Source organism: Zootoca vivipara, chromosome 13 (genome assembly GCF_963506605.1).
Source record: "Zootoca vivipara chromosome 13, rZooViv1.1, whole genome shotgun sequence".
In the NCBI taxonomy this organism is placed as follows: domain Eukaryota; kingdom Metazoa; phylum Chordata; class Lepidosauria; order Squamata; family Lacertidae; genus Zootoca; species Zootoca vivipara.
This window is the reverse complement of record NC_083288.1, coordinates 50927255-50937463: the sequence shown is the minus strand read 5'-3', so window position 1 is coordinate 50937463 and position 10209 is coordinate 50927255. Positions and strand designations below refer to the sequence as shown.

Genomic DNA, 10209 nt, shown 5'->3' with positions numbered 1-10209 from the left:
AATGGCCGCTGCCGACACCGGAAGTAGCGTCTATGCACTTCCGGACATGCGTAGATGCGACTTTTGAAGCCTGCGGCGGCCATTTTTGGTGCCCATAGAAGGGCAAATTAGAAAGAAAAAAAATGGCCGCCGGCAGGGGAAAATAACAGAGAAAAACGGGAGACGAAGTGATACGGGGGACCACCGGGATAAGGTAAGTAAAAACGGGGGTTTCCTGGGGAAAACGGGGTACTTGGCAGCTATGACTCCCACCATGGCAACAGAATGGCAGGCAGGCAGGTGTGGAAGAACCCAATCGTTGAGAACCACAGGAGGGGAGAGAGCACTTTGAGTGCTTGGATCCTGCGTGCCGGTTTCCCACAGGGATGTGGTGGACTAGCGTGATGAGAAGTTGCTGGACTAGGTGGGCCCACTGGCCTGATCCAGGAAGGCCGTTCTTGCATTCTTACAATGGCATTGGTTTTAAAGTCGCCCAATTGTTCCACTGCGCAAAGAACTTAATCCATGTTCCGTTCACCAGGGAAATTATAGGAATTACTTTCAGGTGTAATTCAGAGACTTTTTATTTTGGAATTCATAGAATCCTAGAATATTGGGAGGGACCCCAACGATTATGTAGTCCAGGCATGTACAAAGTCTGCCTCGGGGGCTCTGTCCCGCCGGTCAATTTAATCCAGGCCCCGGGGCAGTATATGTCCTGGGGTAAAATCCATTAAAAAGCTTACTTCAATCCTAAAAAATGCTCAACAACTTTGGTCAGCCCGCACGCATGTTCAGTTCATCAACTCTGGCCCTCTTTGAAAAACGTTTGGGCACCCCTGATGTAGTCCAGCCTCCAGTCTTTCACCCAAAGTGGGACTCGAATCCACAACCCTTGTGCTCTATCGACTGAGCTACAGTGGTGCCTCGCTTAACGAATGCCCTGCTTAACGAAATTTCCACTTAATGAAAGGTTTTTTCTAGTAGAGGTTGCCTCGCTAGACCAATTCGTCTAGCGAATCACGGTTTCCTATAGGAATGCATTGAAATTCAATAATGCGTTCCTATGGGATTCGCTAGACGGATTTTTCATTATAAGAAAAGACCCGTGGAACGACTTAAATTCGTCTAGCGAGGCACCACTGTATTGTTGGTTCAGTGAACTGCTTGGTGTGAATTAATTCATTCCAGGCACTGGGAACGAATAAACTTTACATTGTAAGAGGATTTTGCTGATAGCACATAATTATCTATTTATGTATGAGGCTGTTAGAGATCCTTGTCATGTGCAAACATGGAATATGTGTTTTCCCTGTTCCTAGGCTGGCCTGCCTCTTCCTCAAGCGCGGGGCCAACATGAACGCCGTCGATGGGGAAGGGAAGGATCCCCTCAGCATCGCCATAGATTCAGCCAACGCAGATATCGTCACCTTGTAAGGGAGATCCCCCCCCCGCCTGCCACCGTCTCCCTTGGGTGCCAAATAATCCCCCCCCCATGAGCTCTTGGGTGTGAATTCTGAAGCTCTTCAGAGGTTGAGGGGGAAGAGAGGGATTCTGGGAGGAAGTTGGCAGGACGTCGGCCATCTTGAATCTTGACCTCTCCTCAGGCCTTTTGGTCTATAAATGTGTTATAACACTGTGGCAGCAGATGGCGCTGTCGAGCTGAAATTGGAAGTCGATTATCATTTCCATTGTGAATTTTTACAACGTTTTTTTCCACAGTGTTTTTTAAAGCTGTGTAGATCCAGCCAATATCTGGTTTCAGCTTCTTTTTCGATTGTTCTGTCAACGTTTTTAATAGCTGTTCTTAAATTGCTTTTACTGGTAATTTTATTCTTTTTGTAAACTACTTTGAGGTTGTTGTTTTTTTTACAATCAAGCGGTATGTATAAATTTTACGAAATATATCATCAATGAAATAAATGGAGCAATTGGGTTTGCGGCTGGTAGAATGATTGGAGTAAAATGGGGGGGGAGGGGAGAAAGGGCTGAAATCCATTTTTTTCTGTTGTGTCACGTGACTCTTTTTCTCTCCCTGCCCCTTCGCTCTTTCAAAGATTGCGATTGGCCAAGATGCGTGAATCTGAGCTTGCCCTCGGCCAATCAGGTAAGTCTCGCCACATTTGGGGGCTGGATGTAAGAGGCTATGGAGGCCTGTAATGTGAAGATGGAAAGATGGAGGGGGGTTGTCTTCAGCCCCACCACTTCCCCTTACCTGTGTGTGTGGGGAGCACAATTCCACATCAGAACATCAGAATTTGCTCTTATCTCCTCGAAAATCTTCCAGAATAAGTTTTCCCATACTCTCTTAGTCCTCATTTGTTCCATCTGTAAAATGGGAACGTCCTGGCAATGATGGCTAATAGGTGGACAAACAAGCGATGGGTGTTTGCTGTTTACACACCTGGACATAACAACTGCTAAAAATTAATTAATGTTACAGATAAGTAGCAAAACACCCCACCCTAACCCAGAAACCGGTGTTTAGGTAATAGGTGCAAAATAAACAACCAAATAACTGAGATAGCTCGCTCAGCTGAGCACGAGGCTCTGAATCTCAGGGTCGTGGGTTCGAGGCCCACGTAGGGCAAAAATATTCCTGCATTTCCAGGGGGTCAGACTAGATGACCCTCGGGGTCCCTTCAACTTGACGATTCTATATGATAATAAGTTTTTATCCCAGGCTGCTATTTTTTTTATAGAAGGCAATAAACAGCTCAAGTTAACCAAAAAGTTTTATAATGTGAGGGGAGTCCCCCTGTTTTTATTTTTTTTTTAGCCAACCCTGTGCCAAGGAGCCTTTGTCCTTCAAGACCTGAGCCAATTTTCTTTTGTTATTCTATTTTCGACAAGTACAGTTTGGCCAGATTTTGCTGTACTGATTGGTCAGAGAACTCTGGCTGCTAAGTAGGAGGGAACTTACAGTAATTGAAGGTTTAAGCTGTAAGTTAATACTGTCTCTTGTGAAAAGATTGAGGAGACCCAGCTCTGGACATTTTGTCCAGCAAATTCGCCGCATTCTGTGGGAGGGAGTTCCACAGTTTAACTAAGCGCTGCGTGAAGAAGCGCTTTCTTTTACCTGTCCTGAATCTGCTACCATTCACCTTCATTTTGGTATCCATTAGTTCCTTGGCAGACCTTCCAACCATCATGATCAGTAGATGCTGGGGGTGTGGGTGCAAAATCCTGCTTCAATGCCAGAGAGTGGCTGGTGTGGTTCAGGGCAGGCTGAGGTGGCGATCTGGGGGTCTTCCTTCCAGGATGCAAACAGATTTCCAATGCTCCCTGCCTGGGGCCCTTGCAGATTCCTAGCTGCAGTTCCTGCATTGGAGGGGGTTGGACTAGATGAGCCTTGGGGTATCCCTCCCTGAATGGGGTAACTGTGCCCCTGAAGGACCAGGGGTGCAGCCTGGGAGTCATTTTGGACTCACCGCTGTCCATGGAGGTGCAGGTCAATTCTGTGTCCAGGGCAGCTATCTACCAGCTCCATCTGGTACGCAGGATGAGACCCTCCCTGCCCGCAAACTGTCTGGCCAGAGTGGTGCGTGCTCTGGTTATCTCTCGCTTGGACTACTGCAATGCGCTCTATGTGGGGCTACCTTTAAAGGTGACTCGGAAACTAGAACTAATCCAGAATGCGGCAGCTAGACTGGTGACTGGGAGCGGGTGCCGAGACCATATAACACCGGTCCCGAAAGACCTACATTGGCTCCCAGGACGTTACTGAGCACAAATCAAAATGTTGGTGCTGACCTTTAAAGCCCTAAACAACCTCGGCCCAGTATACCTGAAGGAGCGTCTCCACCTCCATCGTTCAGCCCGGACACTGAGGTCCAGCTCTGAGGGCCTTCTGGCTGATCCCTCCCTGTGAGAAGTGAGGTTAATCATAGAATCGTAGAGTTGGAAGAGACCACAAGGGCCATCCAGTCCAACCCCCTGCTGAGCAGGAAACACCATCAAAGCATTCTTGACATATGCCTGTCAAGCCTCTGCTTAAAGACCTCCAAAGAAGGAGACTCCACCACACTCCTAGGCAGCAAATTCCACTGTCGAACAGCTCTTACTGTCAGGAAGTTCTTCCTAATGTTTAGGTTGCAGGGAATGTTTAGGTTGCAGGGAACCAGCAGAGGGCCTTCTTGGTGGTGGCGCCCACCCTGTGGAATGCCCTCCTGTCAGATGTCAAGGAAATAAACAACTATCTGACTTTTAGAAGACATCTGAAGGCAGGCCTGTTTAGGGAAGGTTTGAATGTTTGACCTTTTGTTGTGTTTTTAATATTCTGTTGGGAGCCGCCCAGAGTGGCTGGAGAAACCCAGCCAGATTGGCTGGGTATAAGTAATAAATTATTATTATTATTATTATTATTATTATTATTCCCTGATTCTTCCCGCTCTTCCAGGAGACGAAACGTACCTCGACATCTTCCAGGACTTCTCGCTCATGGCGTCCAACGACCCAGAGAAGCTGACCCGGCGGAGCTACGATCTGAAGCTGACGACGATGTGAAGCTGGCGGGGGGGGGGGGCGCCGTTGGCCCCCCAACCGCCGAGAGGAGGAGGGAGGAGGCAGGAGCATGGGGGCTTAAGCCACCTGCAAATTCCTGGTGTGACCCCTGAGTCAGAAACGAAGGACCGTCCAGTAGAAGCCTGTCTCTCCTTTCAGCCCCAAGGTTTTTGGTGACTTTGTGGAGTCGGGCAGAAGGAAAGGGTTTCCGTGGAAGATTGCGGGAAACGGAGAACCGAGCTCCCCAGATGACTCTGCCCTCCACATCTCCTGTTTTTATTTATTGCTGGTGGACGAGGACGTAAAAAGCTGTGGCATGTTGCTTGGCCCTTGATGTGGACACAGAGATAAGATTACGGATTATTTCTCCTCCCACCTCTTCAAAACCAGATTACAGTAGTTTTATTTTCTTCCCTGGGCCTTGAAGAGGGAGATGCTCCTTGAAGGAGGGAAGGGATTTGGGGTCGAGGAAAGGCTGTGTAGAGGAAGGAGGCACAGATTAAACAACAGCTCCCTGGAATTTGGGAACGGGTGTGTTTTGCCTATGTGTGTGTTGAAATTCTTTTTCTTTCTGAGGTTGAAATCTAATTCTGCAGATAGAACAAATCTGCCTCAATGTTTGCCCGTGTTAATTTCATTCATAATTGGCTAAGCATGCATGGGACTTTCTTTTTCTTTTAATTTAATTTAAATTGCATTATGGACATTTTAAATAAACTCGCATCTCTGGCCAAACCACCCCAAATGACCAAGCCAAAGGCAACCAGTGTGGTCTTTTCCGTGTTTTAATTTTCTGCCTCTTACATACGTGTGTGTGTGTGTTCTTGTTTGTTTTTCAAAGGACTGGGGTTTATCTATATATATAAAAATGTAGAGGGTGCATGTTTGTTCCAACGAACCTTTCTCCACAACCGCTTACTTGATCGTCCTCAAATTTGCCCTAGCTGGCCCTGCCACGCGTTGCTGTGGCTCAGTCTGTGAAATGGGCCCTCAGAGTCCCCCTTCAGACTCCCCTGTAGGCCCCACTTTGGCTTAGTCTGTGAAATGGGCCCTCAAAGTCCCCCTTTAGACTCCCCTGTAGGCCCCACTGTGGGTCAGTCTGTTAAATAGGCCCTCAGAGTCCCCCTTCAGGCCCCCCTGTAGGCCCCCCTATGGTTTAGTCTGTGAAATGGGCCCTCAGAGTCCCTGTAGGTCCTAAATGGGCCCTCAGAGTCCCCCATCAGACTCCCCTGTAGGCCCCACTGGGCTGTTTCGTGTCAGTGGGGAGATCTCTGCAGAGGGTGGGGATCGTGGATGGGGCGAGAAATGAGCGGAGGGCACGGATTGTGGATCGGGTAGGATGGTGAAGGCCAAGACCTATGGGGGGATCTCTGGGGTAGGTACCTCCGTGGTGGGAGGGGATCCTAGGGGAGCAGGCTACTGTTGGGAAGAAGAAGAAGAAGAAGAAGAAGAAGAAGAAGAAGAAGAAGAAGAAGAAGAAGAAGAAGAAGAAGAAGAAGAAGAAGAAGAAGAAGAAGAAGAAGAAGAAGAAGAAGAGTTTGGATTTGATATCCCGCTTTATCACTACCCGAAGGAGTCTCAAAGCGGCTAACAATCTCCTTTCCCTTCCTCCCCCACAACAAACACTGTGAGATGAGTGGGGCTGAGAGACTTCAGAGAAGTGTGACTAGCCCAAGGTCACCCAGCAGCTGCATGTGGAGGAGCGGAGACACGAACCCGGTTCCCCAGATTACGAGTCTACCGCTCTTAACCACTACACCACACTGGCACTGGGGGGTGGCCTGGCCCCTGGCAGAGGTCTGTTCTCCGGGGTGGGCTGGGTGGTGGGTGGTGGGGTGGATGGAGAGTGGCCGTTATTTTGCCAGTGGGCGGGATTTTGGGTGTATGTTGGATTTTGATTGGTGGGGTGGATGGGGAGTGGGCAGGATTGGGTGTATGTTGGATTTTGATTGGTGGGGTGGATGGGGAGTGGGCAGGATTGGGTGTATGTTGGATTTTGATTGGTGGGGTGGATGGGGAGTGGGCGGGATTTTGGCAGTATGTTGGATGTTGTTTGTTGGATGTCCACTGGAGGGGGCAATTTTTTGTATACAAATCCAGGTTTCTACCTGTCCTAGGTGTGTGTATGGACAATGTAAGTGGATAGAGACACTCTCACATGCGCTCCTGATGTTGTGCGCAAATTTGAGGACGATCGGGTAAGCGGTTGTGGAGAAAGGTTCGTTGGAACAAACATGCACCCTCTACATTTTTATATATATAGACTAGAAGAGAAAGACACCAGGTGACCTGTATGCCTGTTCAAGCTGCTCAAGGGGGAGGGGGTAATCCAACTTTGTCCTACTCAGAGTAGACCCATTGAAATCAATAGACCTAATTTAGACTTGCCCATTCACTGCAAAGGGTCTGCTCTGAGCATACCTGCCAAGTTGCTGTCAGAGAAATAAGGGACCGGGCCGGAAATAGCAGACCGGAAGTAGCGCTGCTGCCATTTTGGAACTGGGCGGAGCATGCTCAGAAGTGACTTTTGATGCTGCTTTGCCCGATTCCAAAATGGCCGCCGCGCCAGAAGTCGCACTGCAGCCATTTTGGAACTGGGCAGAGCAGCATCAAAAGTCGCTTCTGAGCATGCTCCGCTCAGTTCAAAAATGGCCGTCGCGCCAGAATAAACCGGGGGAAAACAAAAAATCTCTTTTTTTCAGCTAGGAACAGCTGGAAAAACGGGGATTTCCCGGGGAAAACGGGAGACTTGGCAGCTATGGCTCTGAGTACAGATAGTACAGTGGTACCTTGGTACTCAAACAACTTGAAACCCAAACACTACAAACCAGGAAGTAAGTGTTCCAGTTTGCCAACTTTTTCTGGAAGCCGAATGTGCTCCGTTTTGAGTGTCACGCTGAGGTCTCTGTTTTTGCTGTTTATTTTGTGTTTTTGTTTTTGTGGTTCTCTTTGTTTTGTTCATGTGACCATGTGGAACCCAGTTCAGCTACCGATGGATTGATTGTGTGACTGCAGTACATTGTTTATTGCTTTCATTTTATGGATCCATGGTCTCGTTAGATGATAATAATAATAATAATAATAATAATAATAATAATAATAATAATATTTTTATACCCCGCTCATCTGGCTGGGTTTCCCCAGCCACTCTGGGTGGCTTACAACAGAAAAATGAAATAAAACAATTAAACATTAAAAGCCTCCCTAAACAGGGCTGCCTTCAGAAGTCTTCTAAAAGTCTGGTAGATGTTTTTCTCTTTGACCTCTGGTGGAAGGGCATTCCACAGGGCGGGTGCCACTACCGAGAAGGCCCTCTGCCTGGTTCCCTGCAACTTGGCTTCTTGCAACGAGAGAACCGTCAGAAAGCCCTCGGTACTGGACCTCAGTGTCCAGGCAGAACGATGGGGGTGGAGACGCTCCTTCAGGTATACTGGACCGAGGCCATTTAGATAGTAACATTCATGTGAAATTGCTGTTTTAGGGGTTGCTTTTAAAAGTCTGGCACGGATAAATTCATTTTGCATTACTTTCTATGGGAAAACGTGCCTTGGTTTGGGAACGCTTTGGTTTTGGAACGGACTTCCGGAACAGATTAAGTTTGAGAACCAAGGTACCACTGTATTTGGATAAAACCCGGGCATGTGCAATAGAGGACAGCTTTCAGGAGAGGAACATCCTCTCTAAAACATTTAATACCCTGTTATTCTGCAAACCAACCAGTGGTCTGACTCTGTATAATAAGGGCTCAGGAGGTAGCCATGTTGGCCTGACGCAGTCGAAATACATAAATAAATTGTCCAGTAGCACCGACCGTAAAGGTAAAGGGACCCCTGACCATTAGGTCCAGTCGTGACCGACTCTGGGATTGCGCGCTCATCTCGCATTATTGGCCGAGGGAGCCGGCATATAGCTTCCAGGTCATGTGGCCAGCATGACAAAGCCACTTCTGGCGAACCAGAGCAGCACATGGAAACGCCGTTTACCTTCCCGCTGTAGCGGTTCCTATTTATCTACTTGCATTTTGACGTGATTTGAACCGCTGACCTTCTGATCAGCAAGCCCTAGGCTCAGTGGTTTAACCCACAGCGCCACCTGGGTCCCCTTAGAGCACCGACCTTAGAGACCAACTAAGTACTGTATGTTCTGGGTATAAGCTTTCGTGTGCATGCACACTTCTTCAGATACACTGAAACAGAAGTCACCAGACCCTTATATATATAGTGGGAGGGTGGGGAGGGGTTTTTCTCAGTAGGGTAGTAGGAGATGGGTGATTGGCATTGAGTTGCAAGGGGCCACGAGGCTCGTCTAGTCCAACCCCCTGCAATGCGACGTGGGTCTTGAACCCACAACCCTGAGATGAAGAGTCTCAGAGACTGGGCCGCTACTATATTCCTGCTGAGCAATTGGCCCAGGGCTAAACCAGCGAGGGTTTCATAGCTGAGCCCAGGGCCAGGACAGTTGTGCTAGGACCAAGGTGCTCTCTGCACGTGCTCAGTGGAGCTCTCATTTTGCATCCCTGTGCATCGTCCTGGGATCAAGTCTCAGCCCTTCTGAGGTTCTGCCTCCATGCATCCCTGCTCAGATCAAATCCTGCGCTATTGGGGGGGGGAATGTCTTAACTGACTTGAATTCCTAATCTCAGGCCCTTGGCATCGCCGCATTTCAGAACAGGCAACTGGCAGGCGCCCAAGAATGTTACTCGCCCCAAAATGGAAAGGAGCAGAAATCCCAGCAAAGGGAAAATGGATGCAAAAACTTACGGAACATGCAGAAATGGCGAAACTTACCGGAATAATAAAAAATCAAGATAACAAACGTTTTCATATATAACAGAATGGCAATGGTTTATTGAATATTTACAGATAAATTGTAAACAGATAAGAACATTGGCAGGATTATTGCAACAGCCTGCAGTTTAATAAGAGTATATAAAGTAGATGAATAAAGGAGCAAATTAATTGAATCTGGATATGCAGAAGATATTAAAAATAAATTTAAGGAGGCGCAGAAAGGGGGGGGGTGGAAGTCAAGTTTCGAAAGGTTAAAATGATTGTAAAATTAATAAAATGTATAAACCTGAAAAGTCGGGCAGTGGTTTTGTGCCTTTCCAGGCGAAGCAACAGGCAGGCAGGCGCCCAACAGGTGCAGCCTCCCCGCAGGACACGGGTTCGGGTTTGCAACGAGAGAGAGAAGTCTTCCTCTTGGGCAGCTGAGAAATGCTTAGGAGTTTTTGTTTGGCAACCGCAAGGTAGCAACAATCTCCCTTGCGGGGCGGGAACAGGATCCGCCTTCTCTTCGCCTCCAGCCAGAGTCATGCCCATCCGGCTGGCACCTTTTAAAGGCGGCCCCAGCTTCTCCATGGGGAAAAAAGGGGAAACCTTCTCACGGCTCAGGAGACCTCTGGGGCTGGCCGTTGCCGCAGAGGACGAGGCTCCTGAATCCCACAGCATCCTCTCCCACCTGTCGCAGGTAAAATAACTCGGATAAGGAGGACGGGGTACGTAGGGGGCGGGATCAGGAAACCTGCAGAGAGCTCAGATGGGATGGAGAGGAAAGCTCCTGTTAGTGCCTTGCTCCAGCCCCATCCCATAATTTCAGGGCCCCTCCAGACGTCCTTTTTTAAAAACAAAACAAAACTGCGTTCATGATGCTATCGGGGTGGTTATACGGAAATCCCGCTTTCGACACTGTTTCCGGAACTTTCAGTGTGGACATAACTGCTTCATT

General features: G+C 48.3%; 1 protein-coding gene across 1 annotated transcript in view; it reads left to right on the top strand.

Annotated features, from left to right (window-relative positions):
* Positions 1–5245, top strand: part of ACAP1 (ArfGAP with coiled-coil, ankyrin repeat and PH domains 1) — a gene marked incomplete in the record, with an annotated part of 42447 nt that extends 37202 nt beyond the window's left edge. Inside the window, 3 exon segments of the mRNA XM_060281917.1 lie at positions 1302–1412; positions 2037–2086; positions 4379–5245. Coding sequence (XP_060137900.1) covers positions 1302–1412; positions 2037–2086; positions 4379–4485 — 268 coding nt within the window.
* Positions 5246–10209: the final 4964 nt, after the last annotated feature.